Raw genomic sequence first — 18017 nt, 5'->3', positions numbered from 1 at the left:
GGACTATATAGAAGAGCTCAACAAATGTATCTGCATGAAATCTGTTAATCAAATTATAAAGTCTTTTGATATAAAAGATTCATAAAAACTTTTAATCTATTTTACCTGAAATTTTTTAGGGAGGTTACGAAGTTTTTAATTCAGAAGGCTCCCTGCACAAAAGGACTTATATAACTGTAAGACCCACTTTTCATCTAACCTTTTGAGTACGATGTATATTGAGATGAAATAATTCTAACTTTTCTGATGTACTTTATATATATAGTTATATATATAAAGTTTATATAGTTATTTTTTTAAAAAAGAAAGGAATTGGAGACAGGAAATTTATTAAGCATTCATGAAATATTACTTTCAAGTTGGTCTTCTGTTTCACAGGTAAATGCGAACATGTAATAAAGGTAGTAGATTAATCACTAATAAAGCTAATATGGAGGTGAAAACACAGAACTGGTAAAATAAATTATACCTATAAAAATCAGGCAAGGGATACACAAATGAAAGGATGTAAAATGTGGTATCATATACATAAAACATGGGGGAAGGAAGTAAAAATTTAGTGCTTTCAACATGTTCAAACTTAAGCGACCAACAACTTCATATAGACTTCTGTAGGATGTTATATATGAATAGAATAGTAACCACAAATCAAAAACCTACAATAGATGCATACAAAAAGAAAAGAAAGGACTCTAAGTATAACACTGAAGAAACTCATCAAACCACAATGGAAGAGAGCCAAGAGAAGAAGAAAAGAACAGAGAACTATAAAACAACCAGAAAACAAGTAACAAAATGGCTAAAACTACATACTTACCAATAATTACTTTAAATGTAATGTAAATGGACTAAATGCTTGAATGAATGGATTAAAAAAACATGATCCATGTATATGCTATCTATAAGGGACTAATTTCAGACCTAAAGACACACGTGGATTGAAAGTGAAGGGATGTAAAAACATTTACCATGCAAATGGAAGTGAAGAGGGGGAAGGTGTTGGAGTGGGAGGAAGGGGGAGGGGAAGCCAAGTCAGGAATACTTGTACCAGACAAGATAGGAAAAAAATGGTTTCCTGTTTTTGAACAGTGGGCAAAAGATCTGTGAAATCTTCTGCAGGGAATACATTGCCACTGAAAAGAAATTTCTGTTGTCTCCAGGAAAGAAAAAATTCTAACAATTATACTAGCCACTAATAAAAATTCAGGCTTTTTTTTTTTTTTTTTTTTTTCTTTCACAGGTGTATCTATGGGCTGCAGAGGATTTTTTACCTTATCTGGACCATATACTATTTAAACCAAGCCTCCCTATTTAGTGTACTAAACTTTTAGTTACTAAGAAGTATAACTTTTTAGAAAAATAAGGCTGGTAATCTTCCTAAGTTCATAAGATTTACATCTCCAGCCTTTTGTCCACTATAGCTTAGTACATGCTTCCTATAATATATAATCAAGGTTAGATATTTTTGTAATGATTTTAAATTAAAAATTAATAACCTTTAGAGAAGTAGTGAATATAGGACTCAAACTAATAGGTCCACAAATTACTCATCCTAAGCCATAAGGTTTAGCACATAAACCTCAAAGTAGGCATAGTTATTGAAATTATTGTATAGTCTTTTAAAGGGAACCAAGGTATGCTGTCTATTATTTAAAAAATAATAAGAATAGGGATCTCAATCAAACCAATCAATAAGCTATTACCTAAAGCTAAAATGAAGGGGCATCAGTTTTTTACTTATTAAGTATTCTAGCCATTTTATCAGAAATAACTTTAGAGAAACTGTACATAGCTGGTATACTAGTGGCAAATAAAAAAACTAGAAAACAATAATGCTTCTATATGACCACTCCTTTCCCAATATTCCTTATGAGCTGGCCAAACATTTGCAACAGATAAGAAATAAAACAAACATTACTTCCAATAAAAGCAATTTTAGAAATTAAAATAGAACCATTATATGATATTCTCCAGAGCAAATCACATTACTTTTAAAATATCCCTTCTCAGGATTAATCCAAAAGTTTCTCCCCTTTATCAGTTATGTAACACAGTTGCCTGTATTATACCTATTTCTTCACTACATGTGGAATTTACACAAAATGGGTATAAAATAAATACAAAAATAGGTAGAAGATTATGTCACTGAATATAATTTCTATCAAAATCAACTTTAGGTTCTTAGGTTCTAATTCAGCAATGACTAGCTTAGCCCCTGCAAATATTTTTTGCAATAAGAATTCCAGATAAATTAGTTTACATTGGGAGCTAAGTTTATTTATTTGGTTGAGAATAAGCTAAAGATTTAATGATTAGAAGAAAAATTTTGAAATGAAATGTTGACTGAATTTTTATATTACTAAAAATAAAACTGCTTAAAATCTAGAACTCTGAGCAATACTGAATCTTCAAGTTTTAGTGGAAACTTGCAATATTTACTACTACTTCTGTACCATGTATATCTGGCAATTGTGTGTTTCACTGAGAGAACACTGAGTCATTAATTAAGTAAATCTTATTTCTCACAAAATTTAACATTCGCTCCAAATATCTAAATCACATCGACATTACTAATAACTTATACACCAGCCATTACATGAATTATTCACTTATATGTTTATTTAAATATAAATGCATACACAGAAAAAAAAGTACTGATACATGCTACAACATGGATGAAACTTGAAAATATTATGTTGAGTGAATGAAGCCAGTCCACGAAGGCCACATACACATAATTTCATTCATATAAGATATTCAAAACAGGAAAATCTATAGAGTTATAAAGTAGATTAGAGCTCAGAGCATAGGAAGGTGAGAGCTAAAGAATAGATGGTTTCTTTCTGGAATGAAAAAATTCTAAGATTGACTGTAGTGATGACTGTAACCTATCTGTGGGTATAATAAAGCCATTAAATTGTACATTTAAAAATACATACGCAGATAACTTTAAAACTTTCACTTTTGTAAAAGATATCAGAGAATTGTAAATAGAAAAATATTTGGGAATGGATAAAAATAGATCTCTAATTGCTGTCCTTACTGAGGTCTCTCCTATAGGTTAAAAGGAAAGAAAAATTCTGCCTTTCTAGCGTCCCATTTTGTTTTATGGAAATTAGCTATGTGTTTTCTACCTTCCCCCTTATTACTCAACGCACTGAGTTCAGGTTTCTACCATCCCACCCCAAATGAAACAATTTATTAAAAGAGTCAGCAATTTCCTAATTTCTCAACCTAATGAGCAGATCCCTGTGTTATTTTATCTTTCATGAAACAGCTCCTGGCTTCTGACCCCTGGGGCTACCCCGTTTTTTTGTTTTGTTTTGAGAAAGAGAAGGTAAAGTGGAGCCAGGGAGAGGGAATGACAGGAGAGGGTGAAAGAATGAGAGAGAGGGAATCTCAAGCAGGCTCCATACCCAGTGCGGAGCCCTATGAGGTGCTCAATCTCATGACCTTGAGATCATGACTTGAACAGAATTCAAGAGTCAGATGCTAAACTGACTGAGCCATCTAGGCCACCACCCCCTGCCCCAGCTAACCAACACAAATGGTCTCATAATTGTTCCACTTTTAAGACTTAGTCTATCTACATTTTCTATGCTGTCTTTCCACAGAATTTTGTCCTTGTCATTTACTCCATCTCTCAGAGCAAACACATCATCCTCAAGCTTTGTTTCTAGTAGTGACTCCGAATCTATTACTTGATTCAGGCTCATTTACTTGAAAACCAGAGCTCTTTAATTTTGGACAGATCTTATCTCCTGAGTTTTCCAACAGGCACCTCAAACTATACTTATTTATATCAGAACATGCCCTATTCCATTCAAGCCTGTTCCTTACTCACTTTCTCAGTTAATGGGACTATCAGCCTAGCCAGAAACCAAGAATATATTCTGTTCTACTATATCACACCATCACTATGGTACTTCCTAAATATTTTCAAACATGTCCTTCCCTCTCTATTCTTCCCTATAATCTCCTAGCCACGATCCTTGTTTATGGTATTGGCCCCTCAGTGCCAAAGTAATCTTTCTAAAATGCACGACTGATTATGTCATTGCTCTATTCAAAATCCATTAATTATTTCTCAACTTATCATGTCATATTCAATACTTCTTAAATGGTACGCTATTGGCGTTTTAAGGAAGACTGTTTTTCACTGTTCATTACTATCTTAAAGATCTTTTTGGCATCCCTGCCGTCCTAGTAGCACTCCACACTCACCACCCCAGAATGCTTGTACAATCTTAGGTCAAGGACAAATAGAAATGGGTTGTTTTGATGCCCAACCATTCATAGAAATGGTTTTTTTCATACCCAACCAACACCTTCCCCATCACTTTCTAAAATTACTTGCCACATGCCTCCATGCTGGAGTCAGAATGTACAACCTCACACACTAGTGTGTGAGAGAGGAAGTATACTACCGTGTCTTGTCAATGCACATGTATCTATCTAGAATGCTTTTCTCATTTCTCCATATAGATAGCTTCTATTTAAAGCACTGTGAATTCAAGACTCAGCTCAGGCATATATTTTCAGTGAAGCCTTCCCATAACCTTTCAAAAAGAGGTTGAGGCCTCCTCCTTGGATTTTTATAAAACTCAAAAACCTCTTTTACATCAATTCTATTTAATTTTTTAAAAAAGATTTTATTTATTTATTTGACAAAGATGAGAGAGAGAGAGCAAGGGCACAAGCATTCAGAGCAGCCGGCAGAGGGACAGGCAGAAGCAGGCTCCCCACATATCAATTCTATTTTAATTATATATCATGTTTCTTTTTCCAGCTCAGAGATGGTGAATACTTTAGGGTAGAGACTGTATCTTCTTTTTATCTACAATGTTTTTAGCACAATGTTTAGAACATGACAGATGCTCAGTAAATGCCCGTTCAATGAACTAAGGAATTAATTCTTCTATTGTGACCACTGAGAAATAAACTTGAACTGAAGAAAAAAAATAAGTCACGTAGACTTGTCTTCCTTCTCACTCCGTACTAGGTACTCGTTCAGCCCTTTTTACAAGGAGACCACTTTTCATTTTGGTGGTTCTCTTTTTGGCATTTATGTTAAATGTAAAATAGAAAACCAAGATGATGCTGACTACAATAAATCTTGAATGAAAATAAAGCTTATGTTAAATCATGACATAAATCTCAGGGAGAATAAAGAGAGTTATTCCTGTTCTCTTCCTTGTGCATATACCCAAAGAAACTGTTTTATTTTCATTTTAGTGTATGTTAAAGAACTATCACTTTGGGAAGCTAACATCCGGAGGAGGGGTTCTCAACCTTGGAATCTTCTACCCGATGAACGTGTTTGTTAGATTTTTTTGTAGATAAGACTTTTTGTGGGGAGAATGCCACAAAGGGGTCAATGACCCACCAGAAAGTTAGAGTCTATTCATTAGTACCCTGGCAACACAAATGATTTCACAGTGACCCACATAAGTACCTTAAAAATCTATGAGTTGAAAGTTAATATGTAAGAAGGAACAAAAATTCTGCCTTTAGCTATATTCAAAAACTCACTATAAATGGATACACCAAGCTCTTATGTGGTTGAGAGTATTATTATGAGGGAAGTTTTCTCTTCTTCTTTTCCATGATTCATGATTACCTCTCTACCTCAATTAAGAGCCAAAATATCTTGGTGATTCTGTATTTCCAAAAATTCCTATAAAAAGGATGAATTATTTTTATATCATGGGACATGAATAATGCAAAGAACTATTTATACATGTGCATATAGTAGACCAACATCTTAGCCCTAAGGAACTAAAATGTTTCTGGTGTACTTCAAACACTGCAATCTTATTCTAACATTCTAACTCTGTAATGAAAACAAACATAGCAAAATTATGGTACTCTAAGCAATGTAAACCTTATAAATTTAATTTTTACCTGGGATTGTTTTTTAATGTATTTACTAAAAATTCATGTAGATCTATGCCAGTTGAATCAGTGTATTCTTGACTGGAATCTAAAAAACAACAACACAAAAACCCAGTATAAAGCTGTTTGAAAACAAATCCCTTTCTCTTTCACACATGATGCATATCTTAATAAAATGAGATGCCCCACACGGGAAAAAAAGCTGACAAATTAGGAAAAGGGAATTTATGGTGAACTCTGATGACCACAAGCTTTCTACTCCCATAAAATAAACATGACATAGATTTATGTAACTGCATATACAAGCATGTTCTTAAAATTTTTTCTCACATGTGTCAGTTTACTCTAAATTCTTTTTAAGACCCTTTTATATACACACAATTCTCATGACTAAAAATGTCTCCTTGAGTGAAAAATTAGAATGAGTTAAATAATCATCGAAATTTAGTGCAAATTAAGACAGCTTAGTTCAGTTACGAATATAAGTAGAGACAATAATTTGGAGGTAGGTAGAAATTCTACTTCTGAAAGAATATTCAGTTAGATTTGATCAGGTCTATCATCAAAGGCTTGCTTTCAAAATAGTTTTCCAGACTATGCATGCATAGTTTTGCACATTTACATTCTTCCCCCTAAATGTAATATACTTGTGTTATTTATAACACTGGCCAATGTAACTGAGTTTATAAATCAAAGAAATTTTTATTAACTTGCAATGCCAGATGATGGTGGAGTTCCTTGAAACTGATTATGAAAGATAAACATTCTGGGTTTCCAAGAATATTCTTACTGGATACAGAATATTTTGGCATCAGCTCGTTGTATCATAAAGAATTAAAGAGCAATATTATTTTTAGTGGAATCAAGTATGCAAATTACAGTGATTCCAGTATTTCATTATGAGAGACCAATAAGAGGTCAAGAACAGTTACCTGCCTCAGTGATTCTGGCCTATGTTGCAGTTTTTTGGCTGAAGCATCTTACTAATGTCCAGATTTGTGTTATGTCATTTTGCCCAGATTAGCAAATATTCTATCACCCCTTCGGTCTGTTCTGTTAGCATTTTTACTGCAGATATACTATTTTTAATTTTTCTGGGGGTAAAGGATGGCATTATTGATGTTAAAATTAAAATTTTGTTTGAAAACACAGAAATAAATTGCAAACCTCTTGATAACATTTTTCTGGGCAACTTATCACTGGCTTTTTCTTTTTCTGCTTCATCTTTTGAGGGCTTCTCCTCTTTTTCAAATGATTGTGTTAACTGGATCTGAATTTTCTCCTGTTGGAAGGCAAAATCGGTTATAAATGAAAATATAAAGCAATTTAGTTAATACCACATATTTTTATTTTTTGAGTAACACAAAACTGTACAGAGGAGGAAAGGGACAAAGATTTTTATGCTATTCAACTAGATTTTTCAAAATGGAATACAACTTAATATTTTTATCACTTTTATCTAAGTCTTGATAGAATATGTTAAAATTAATGTTTGAGTTGAATATATCAATTGAAACATATCCTCTAAATTACTTCAGAGAGTTTTCCATATTACTCAGAAAAGAGCTACTTGTGAAACCTCTAGAGGATCAGAAGCAAGGTCTTCTTAACCTATTTTTGTACTGGAGAAGCCACGGCCAAACAAAAGAATAATAATTATCACTGGCCAAAGAAAAGAATAATAATTATCATCAATCATGACGACAGTAACAATTGACAAGCCAATACCTAAAAAATAATTTTTCAGTATCCATTATAATCTCATATTCCTCCATTCTCTTGCCATATAAATATATAAGTAAAGCTTTCCAAAACCAAATCCACACAACTGATTATTTTTAATTTATGATTTACACATTACTGTTCTTCCTTCAATCACCACAAAGATTGAGACAGGTTTCAAATAAGACTGTTTTCCTTCTGGATATGTAATATTTAATTGGGAAGTAATCATATCCTATAAAACTGAAAAGAAGAAGGAATTCTACATTTCATTTCAAAAATAGTGTCATTACATGTAATTTCAGAAACCAAACAAGTAATTGTAAACGAATTCACATAGCCTAAGAGGGCAAAAAAAAAAAAGGAAAAGAAAAGAAAAGAAAAAGTCACAAAGCTCTGTTTATTCAGGCGAAGTTATAAATGTAGAATAACTTCCAGACCATTTCTACTAACGACAGAAGTATGATCTATATGTTGACTACATAATACTATTCTTTAGTGATGAAAAACATTGATCAGACAATTACTTCACTTTTTTGAGTGATAGCTGTGGTGGAAATATGTCTAATAAGTCAACATCAAAGGGGATATAAGTTTCAGTAGTTGAGCTTATAGCCACAAGAATTTTATTAACCTGTCCCTGCCCCGGCACATATTTTTTTTTCAAATAGTATTTGGCAGAATTCCAGATCTCATATATATACGTATGCATTTTTTCCTATAGATTTGCTGACTGCTGTGTTTACTTTCTTTTACTTCTGCTTCTCATCCTACCACAGTTCAAATTTGTGCTTAGAATATAGGGCAAAAGCTCTGCATGGGCAATTTTTATTAGAATGATGAATACTTGGCTTTATGCCCTCCTTTGTTTTGCTTACCAAACTTCATACATTAATCAACTTCATATCTTTATCAACTGGTAAGTCATTTTTCTCATAATGACTCATTTTCTAATCTACTTTCCTTATTCTGTTCCTAAATGTAAAACAGATATTTAAAAATGAAACTATGTTTCAGAAGTAGAACATTACAGAAGTTTTCCTGATTTACACATTCTACGCCAACTCAAGAATAATCTATGAAATCCATGTTGGAAGAAAAGATTTCACATTTAGACCTTCACTAAAAGGAACTTCCACGATCAGATTTCATTTCTAAATTCCCTTCCCAAAGCCCTACGTTTTAATTACAGATATTAAATTATTTTATCAAGATGAACCGTATTTAAAAATCCAGTAGGCTTCATACACTGAGGCCTTGTTTCTAGTAGCAAATAAATGAGACATATTTTAAACTCAGTAGTGCTTTTAAATGAACTCTTCTCACTATAAATAACTGGAAGGATAGCAACATCTCCAGAGAAAGCGGTAATTCCTTTACTCTTCACTGTCATTGACATCTGTTATTGAGGTCACTTCCCTCTCATAAGCTCTCATCAGACACAAGTGACATCTCTCTTTTAATTGCCTCTCAACCTTTTGAATAATGAGTTTTACTCCGGATTAATTCCTCAAAAATCACATTCTGAAGCAGGCATTATCAGTTGGAAAGTGTCTCTACTGCCAAGAATTAGATACTACCACATTTTATGAGAAATAGTTCATTTTCTAATACCCATTTAGGTGCACTTTAGTTAACTCAAGGCTTAGAAGAAGATAAATTTCTACTAAAAGCAGTATCTTTTATTAAGAGAATAATAATGGGTTATTATCTGAAAAGAAAAGAATTACTGTATCCAAGAGAAACTGAGAAAGAATCTATTAAGTGGAATACTGAACTCTGGCATGAATACCTTATTCATTATTCACATGCTATAAACTCAGCTCCTTGAACTTTATATAAACACAAAAATTATCTCTGATCAATAACATATACATTAATATACAACATACACTCTTGATATTAATTTTTTCTCCTATAAATTTTCACTAGACATATTTGTAGTACTGTGAGAATTTTCCCTCTAATATTTTTCAGATCAGGTTAAAATATACTGAATAAAACCTAAGATCACATTACACTTTTTCTCAAAAAGTATGTACTTTTTCCATATTAACAGACTTATGAATGCCCGACCCTTCTCATTTTCTCAGTATCCTTGGATTAATTCCATGAGGCTAAGATGACGCAACATATTGGACAACGGAATGAAGAAATGAATTTTCAAAAAACCTTATAATATTCATTGTTTCACCTTGTACAAGGTGTTTACTCTAACTTTTACAATATAACTTTTAAAATTGCTATTTCAAAAAAATTTCATTGATTTCTTCCAAAGTGTATCATAACTCTTCAGCCTTGTCAACAACCATGTAAAAGCCAAAGGTTAACATTTAAAAATGTTCTCCAGGCAATAATTCTTAATAAAATATTTTGATTATATTTTAGCTTCTTGTTAGAAAGTTCATTCATTATTTTATTACTGAAGTGTATCTACTTTATAGAATATGTAACTGTCTTCTAACCATGTAGTTTAATTTTAAATAAAAATCGCAAATTTTGAACCCCATGTTCCTGACACTTGAACAAATTTCAAAGGAAATGAATCTGTATATACTCACTGACAATAAATAATTTATTTTTAAAAACTTCCTTTTCTTGTATTTTGGAAACAAAGAAGTGAAGTGTTTTTAAAGAACTCAACACGTTCTAAATATGTGACAACTATCTTCAATATGTATAGGAGGGTTTTGAGGTATCAGCTTCTAAATCAAGGTAAAGTATAAGTCTTTTGAATTAATAAATGTACAACTGGCACTTATTTAAAAAAAACAAAAAGTACAACCTGCCATAACCATTTTTTCCTTCCTCTTTTTAGTCACAGTTTCTTAAATAGCCAGGAAGTTGCTTTAATTCTTTGAAAGTGGATTATTGGGATATAAAGGGATGTCAGTGCTCAAACCCTTAAGAAGTAGAACACACCATCAACAGGCAAAGTTATTACACTTGATGACACTGGTAAGAGGGTCCTAAAACATTTATGTATAAATATCCAAAGGTAACACGAGACGAAGATCAGGGCATAGCTGAGATGATGAGAAAAGTGAAGTTATAGCATTAAAGAAAATACAAAAAGCAAACTGAACCATTTGCTTAAACCTCACTTGTTCAATATTTTACAAGCACAGACAGAAGAGATATTAGAAGTATTAAACTATTACAGCCAACCTAACTAGAAAACTGGCTTCACCATGCATTCAGGTTAATAAGTAAAATAATACATCAAGCCAAAGTCTGGGTCGTTTCCTCATCACACACAAGCAGTAAGTGTTTAACAAATTCATAAAAGCCAAAATCAAAAGTGCAAATTTCACCACAATTACAATCACTCTAAGTATTACATTAATATTTTATAACTTTTCAATAATATATATTCCTTTACAGCCATATTCCCAGTTAGGTATGTAGTTCCTACATTTTTCCAGAGGGAAGCTACTGCACTAAGCCTCAGATTGAAATAACAAGGTTTTTCCACCTTTTCATTTGTATCTTCAGTGGCACCGATTATGAAATCAGTTTCACTCATTAAAAATAAAACAAACAAATGAAAACACATACATAATGCACACACATGCATATACAACTTTTATTTAACCTAATGAAAAAATATTCTCCAGGAAGCAGGTTACTGCACCATGTCTTTAAATAACAATTTTCTTGTTTTGTTTTTTGTTTTTGTGTTTTGTTTTTGTTTTTGTTTTACCTGGTTCTCCTGTGATATCTCTGCTGTAGGGGGTGGTGGAGATTCTTCACACACTGCAAGGCTCCGAACTAGCTTTAACTTTGAGCTTGACTAAAGAAAAGTATTTAAAATTAACACTACATTTCACAAATCTAGGGCATATCCAAAAGCCCCCTAGAGTTTCTTAAGTTTCTTTATAGTTTCGGCCATGTATAAAAGTAGGTGAAATGTGCAAGTTAAATATATCATTAAATATCATAAAATGCTGTTAAGAGTGAAAACAATAACTGCAGTTTCAAAAACTGTAGCAATAGCAAGGATGGGACTAATTTCAATTTCAAAACCCAAAGAATGGTAAGAAAGCCATTTTCTCTACAGAGAACCATTAAAGATATAGAAGCAATGCACAAAAGCGACTAGGCAAGGCAAAAACCCCAAATAAAACAAAATAAGCTTTCTGCCCCAAACAAAATATGACAAAACTAAACTGAATGCAGCGCTGTATGAAAACAAGGATTCATCAAGCATGAAGGAAGGCCCTTGGCATGCCAGCACAAAATATTTACTATACCTTAGACCTTTTTCCTGTCTGTCCAAATGACTGCAATGGCCGCTGAACACACAAGAAAGATTTGTATTAAATTTCATACTGAAACAGAGAGATTGTTGCTTAATTCATAATCCTAAACCACAGAGAAACTACCTGCACAAAGTATTGGAAATAAGGAAATCAAAGTTGGTTTTAAGTAAAAAAAATACTGATTCCTCCCAGAAGCACACTTGAGGAAGATTCTCTAAAATCATTCTGTGGGTTGGTATTTTCTTTAAGTCAGCAAATGGCCAGAATTTCCATGTTAACTGAACTAAATGGAACTTGCAAGGTGACTTCTTAGGTAGTACCAAAATAAAATACACTTCGTAAGTTATTTTATAACACATTACACTTTAACTAAGATTAGGAAGAACACACAGACACACACAACTCTGAGGCATTTTATGTAGCTGTGCTTAGAAAAGTTCCAAACTTACTAAGAAGAATGTTTCAAATGCACATTGAGTCAGAGTACAACCACCTATCTATGGCATCTTTTCAACACTTTTCACCAGTTTATTAGTGACGGAATCCTATTTGCCTGATCTAGGGTAAGGCAATGAAGCAGAATCAAAGAAAAGAGAGCAGAGTTACAATGTGCAGGTTCATTCAGCAGGACTGTAAGATCATCAGTCACATGAGCGGGACACCTGCTGAGGCAACCAGCTCTAGTTTGTGATACTGGGCTTTGGTTCGGGAAAGCAGCTGAAGTGCCTGTGAAATACAGCCAGATAGGTTTTAAACACCCTGTACTTCCTCCCACCTCCTCCAATCTACCACTCAAACCCCTATACCAAACAGGTATCCATCATCCACACATATTAAAACCAAGAAGCTAGTTTGGTACCAAACATGAAACAGATAAAAAAAAGTCCTTAATACCTAGATTACTACGCTTCCCATATGAAAAAAAGCCACCACCTCATCCTAATATCCAAGAAAGCCTTCTGTAAAACCAACAGAAATGAGAATCTGCAGTACCAATGTGTCCTGTCCCCCATTTTGTGCCTAAAGTTCTTGAAAGATAAGCAGCACTGTATTTGGGGGGATTTTGTCTCTGGATTATGCATACTACAAATTTAATAGCGACAATAAAAGGAAAATAGAAAAAATAAAGGAAAGTGATTTTTCATGTCTTACAGAGAAGAAAACAGCACGTAAGTGCATGCAGATGCACATATCAGTGCTCCCTACGAGAGCTTCTACATGTCGGGACTGACCTCTGTTCCCATTTACTTCCTTTAATTTGATTGAGAGGATTTCTAATAGTCTAAAAATAGAATTAAAAGAGTTATGCTACATAATGGAATGAGGGCTTAAGGCAAAAAAGTGGGAGAAAAATCAAGAAATGAATACTAGAAAATGCAGAAAACTGAATTGAGTTCCAAGGCATTAGAAGAAAAAAGAATTTGTAACTTACTCCCATCCTCAGACATACCTTAAAATTCTAAGTATAAAGGGTACAAAACTCCTATTAAAACACTTTAAAATAAAGATATTAAAATATCTTAAAATCTTTAAAAAAATTTTTTAAGATATCTTAAAATCTTCTTTTTAGAAGAACAAGATGTTGACTGTGACAAGTACATATCTCTAAAATAATGCTTCTAAAATTACTCATTTATTGAAATCTGTATGAAAACAGAAGGATGTTAATAGCGACAAAGTGCATAAAACCAAACATCAAATTTTGAGCAAATTAACATACTAGGTTATTTTGCTAATAAAGCATGATTTTTTTTTTTCTTGTTTACAATCTGCTCAAAATATCTTTATACCAACAGGGTGGACAGAACATTTAGGTTTAATATCAGTTACACAATATTAACATAAACTTCCACAAGTACAGATAGGATCTTGTTTTCTTTTGAGCTGGCAAAGTGACTAAGACAAAACACTTTAAAATAAAGATAAAATAAAGATAAAGATAAAATAAAGATAAAGATATAAAAATAAAAATATTTTATTTAAAATAAAAGAGATGAGGAACTTGCAAGTACAAGCAGTATTTCCTATGCAGGAGGACTGCATTTAATCTCTAGCTTTGCTTATTAGTAGATGACCCTGGTCAAATTTTTTAGTTTATTCTCATCTGTATAAAAGGTCATACTATTTGTACTTAGTTTTTTTTTTTTTTTTAAAGATTTTTTTTTTTTTTATTTGACAGAGAGAAATCACAAGTAGATGGAGAGGCAGGCAGAGAGAGAGAGAGGGAAGCAGGCTCTCCGCTGAGCAGAGAGCCCGATGCGGGACTCGATCCCAGGACTCTGAGATCATAACCTGAGCCGAAGGCAGCGGCTCAACCCACTGAGCCACCCAGGCGCCCCTATTTGTACTTAGTTTGAAAGGCTCTTGAATAAGTTCATTAAAAGGCATATTTTAAAAAGGGGTTTTGTAAAACCTAAAAAAATATAGATATATGCTTTATATATATATATATAGAGAGAGAGAGAGAGATATGTATTTATATTATATTATATAAATATATAATATATATCTATAAATACATCTCTATATATTTATAAATATATATAGATAGATATATAGATAAATATATAGAGATATATTTATATATCTCTCTATATAGATATAAATATATATCTATATAGAGAGATATATAGTTATTAAAGGTTAGGAATCTAGTGTGTCAGAAGACCAATGTCCTACTTCTGCTCACTAGTCATAACATTTAACTTAAAAATTAAGTGAGGATACTGTATGTTATTCCTATAGTAATGACTTAGAGTTTTCATAGACTTATATATGCATTCATCAGCTCAGTTTTAATTCAGAAGGAACCTCTGATGACAATGAAGATGAAAAGAGAGATGTAGAATTATCTTAGTATGATTTCATTTAATTGATATATTCTGCGTTCCTGCTTACATACAAGACACTGCCAAGGCACTGGGGCTACACAGATGAGTAAGACAGTTTCCAGTCTCAAGAACATAACAGCCCAAGTTCGGAATTCCTAAGGAGTCAAGCAGAACCCAAGACCTTCAGAATCTAAATCAAGTGCACTTTACATCAGCCCTATAAAAATGTTTTGTGGATCAAATACTCCTTGTGACAGAATACTAAAGATGGCCTCCCCAAATTCCCATCCCCCATTATTTAATCAAACTCCAAACTAAGTCAGGCTGTGAGGGAGGTTTTATAGATGTCATTAAAGTCCCAAGTAAATGGATGTTAAGATACAGATAGCTCAGTTGGTTCGGATACAATCAGGAGAGCCCTTTAAAAGCTGAAAGTTTACTTTGAGAGCAGAAAGGCAAGTCAGAAACAAAGGTGAGAAGGTCATGACACATTATTATTGCTGGCTTCCAAGATGCAAAGGCCAGGGGAGGACTGTAGGTAGGCTCTAGGAGCAGAGTGGCCCTTGGCTGAGAAGTCAGTCAGGAAATGTGGATCTCAGACTTAGAGCTAGCTGTAAGGAACTAGATTATGCCAGCAACTAGAATGAGCGTGGAGGTAAATTATTCTCCCAAGCCTTCAGATGAGGGCCCAGGCTGGCCAGCACCTTTTGGCATTGTGAAACTCTAGACAAAGAACTTGGCTGAGCACAATTTAGCTTCTAATCTACAGAACTGTGAGTTGACAAGAGGATGTTCTTTTAAGGATCTAAGTTTATGGTAATATGCTATGTTGCAACAGAAAACTAATACACTACTACATAAGATTACTATTACCTGCCAAAGTAGCATTATTCAATAAAAATCAGTTATAATTTCACTTCAAATAGCAAAGAACTGAAATTACATAATACATACAAAAGAACAAAGCAGAGAAAATCAGTTCTGTTTATTAGAGTAAATAACCTTTGATTTATATTTTGGTATCAATTTGGCAGCCAGATTTGACTTTAATAGGAAAACAATTATTAGAAAAATGTACCTTATTATTTAAAGCACTGTTTAACTTTTTGCCATTTTTTAAACCAGAAAAATAAATACACACAAATTTACCATCTTAACAATTAAGTATACAGTTCAGTAGTATTAAATACATTCATAACTTTGTTCAACTATCACTACCATCCACATCCCCAACAACTCTTTTCATCTTGTGAAACTAAAACTCTATACCTATTAAATATAACTCCCATTCTCCTCTCCCCACAGTCCCTGGCAACCACCATTCTTTTTCTGTCTTAAGTTCGCTTTGAAGTACTTCTTGTTAAATGGAATCATATGGTATTTGCCTTTTGTGACCGGTTGTTTCACTTAGCATATGACCTCAAGGTTTATCCATGTTATTGCATATTGCAGAATTTCTTTCCTAAGGCTTAGTAATATTCTATTGTATGCAGATACCAGAATGTACTTATCTATTCAAATGTTGATGGATGCATTTGGATTCATTCAACGCTTCAGCTCTCATCAATAATGTTGCTAAGAACACCAGCATACAAATATATATTCAAAATCCTGCTTTCAGTTTTTTGAGGGTTATATACTTAAAAGTGGAATTGCTGGACCATATGGTTATACAATTTTTAATTTTTTGAAAAACTATACTGTTTTCCAAAGTGGCTGTCACATTTTAAATTCCCGCCAAGAGTGTACAAGGTTTCAATTCCTCCACATTCCTGCCAACACTTGTTTTCTGGTTTTTGATATGCATCCTAATGGGTATGAGATAGTACTCACTGTAGTTTTAATTTGCTTTTTTCTAATAATTAATGATGACGTGTATCTTTTCATGTACTTATTGGCCATTCACAGAACTTCTTTAGAGAAATGTCTGTTCAAGTCCTTTGCCCATTTTTGAATAGAGTTGTTTGTTTCATAGTTGTATTTTTAGTAATTTTCTACATATTCTGGTTATTAATTACTTGTTGGATACACAATTTACAAATGTTTTCTCTTGTGGGTTGCCTTTACATTCTGTTGACAGTGGCTTTTAGGGCACAATTTAAAAAAAATTTCTATGAAGTCCAATTTTTCTTTTTTTCTTTTGTTACCTGTACTTTCAGTGTCAGATCAAGAAATCATTGCTAAATCCAAAGTTTTGTTCCAATTTAATTCTCCTCCCCCTTTTAGAGATTTTGATTTATGTTCTCTTTGGTATTCTGATTAGAGTAAGACCAGTGAGAATTATGCTTTATAAATACTACAATACTCCATATACTTTACGTTGTATATGGAGAAAAATTAACACTGGAATTAAGGCAATAACTACAAGTGCAAATCCGTTACTCTGACACAGCCCCTTAGTAAAAAGCTCTTTCAGTTAGGTGATAATTGATACTGGTGCCTGAGGGTCAGTCATTGTTTTGAAGGATAAGCTTTGAAGGCTTCACTCATTTAAAAAAATACCTCCTACTGGCCCATAAAGGCCAGAGGGAGACTTTGCTAATCTCCACAGTTGTCAATTGCAATAATTGTGCCTACAGTCTTCTGATACACCTGACTGAACATCTCTTTTGTTTGTATAAGATCAAACTTCAGTGACCATGATCCTGATTAGGGTGGAATCATCTGTGTTGACACCTTTCATGGACTAGTAGAAGCTCTCAGAAAAGAAAAAGAAAGCAAGGTGGTCTTCAAACCACTTTCAAATCAACAGCCAACACTGCCTAACAAACCTTGATTAGCCTTGATTAGCTTTTCCTGAGCCAACTGGTGGCATATATGCATGTGAGCTTAGGATTTTATTTTCCCTTTCTAAAATCCATCCATCTTAAGAACAACCTGGCTATTTTATCTGACTCTAATCAGCCAAGTCACACAAATTAGTAAGCAAGTCCAAGCCTTGGACAGGGATGCCCCCTGAAGTGTCCTCATTTTTTGCTATGTTGTAACAGCTACAAGAAAATGCACTGAAACACAGAAGGGGCTTTTAGGGTAGCTGAGCAAAAATGAATATCACTGCTCTGGAAAAATCAAATGGAGGTAGAAGACTAGAGGTGAGTCTCAATTATACCACTGGCTCTCCAGGTGACCCTGGGTAATTCACTTCCATTTATCTGGAAAATGGAAGGAGTGCTCAGATGAACTTTGGAAACTTTAGCTCTGAATTTTTGAGTTTAATGAATTTAAATTCTAAATGCTCAATCATTACTTTGAGCTTCTCTTGTCAACTCAGAATCTTTTTTGGGGGAAGAAATGTCAATGGGATTAA

The 18017-nt window shown here is 33.3% G+C and overlaps 1 protein-coding gene across 14 annotated transcripts in view; it reads right to left on the bottom strand.

Moving 5' to 3' along the window:
* R3HDM1 (R3H domain containing 1) overlaps window positions 1-18017 on the bottom strand; it is a 131319-nt gene that overhangs the window by 102426 nt on the left and 10876 nt on the right. For 6 of the 14 annotated variants that reach the window (XM_082689284.1, XM_082689290.1, XM_082689291.1 and 3 more), the window contains exons 3-6: window positions 11871-11912; window positions 11321-11410; window positions 7063-7177; window positions 5905-5983 (exon numbers count right to left, since the gene is read on the bottom strand). The exons of 3 other annotated variants lie outside the window; for them this stretch is intronic. In XM_082689284.1, the coding sequence (XP_082545410.1) occupies window positions 5905-5983; window positions 7063-7177; window positions 11321-11410; window positions 11871-11912 (326 nt within the window). The remainder of the gene's footprint in view (window positions 1-5904; window positions 5984-7062; window positions 7178-11320; window positions 11411-11870; window positions 11913-18017) is intronic. 5 more of the 14 variants (XM_082689292.1, XM_082689293.1, XM_082689294.1 and 2 more) reach the window with 1 other exon arrangement.

The sequence above is a fragment of the Mustela nivalis genome, assembly GCF_964662115.1.
Source record: "Mustela nivalis genome assembly, chromosome: 11".
NCBI classification, from domain to species: domain Eukaryota; kingdom Metazoa; phylum Chordata; class Mammalia; order Carnivora; family Mustelidae; genus Mustela; species Mustela nivalis.
Note: the sequence above shows the minus strand (reverse complement) of the source record. Positions and strands in the feature narration are given on the sequence as shown.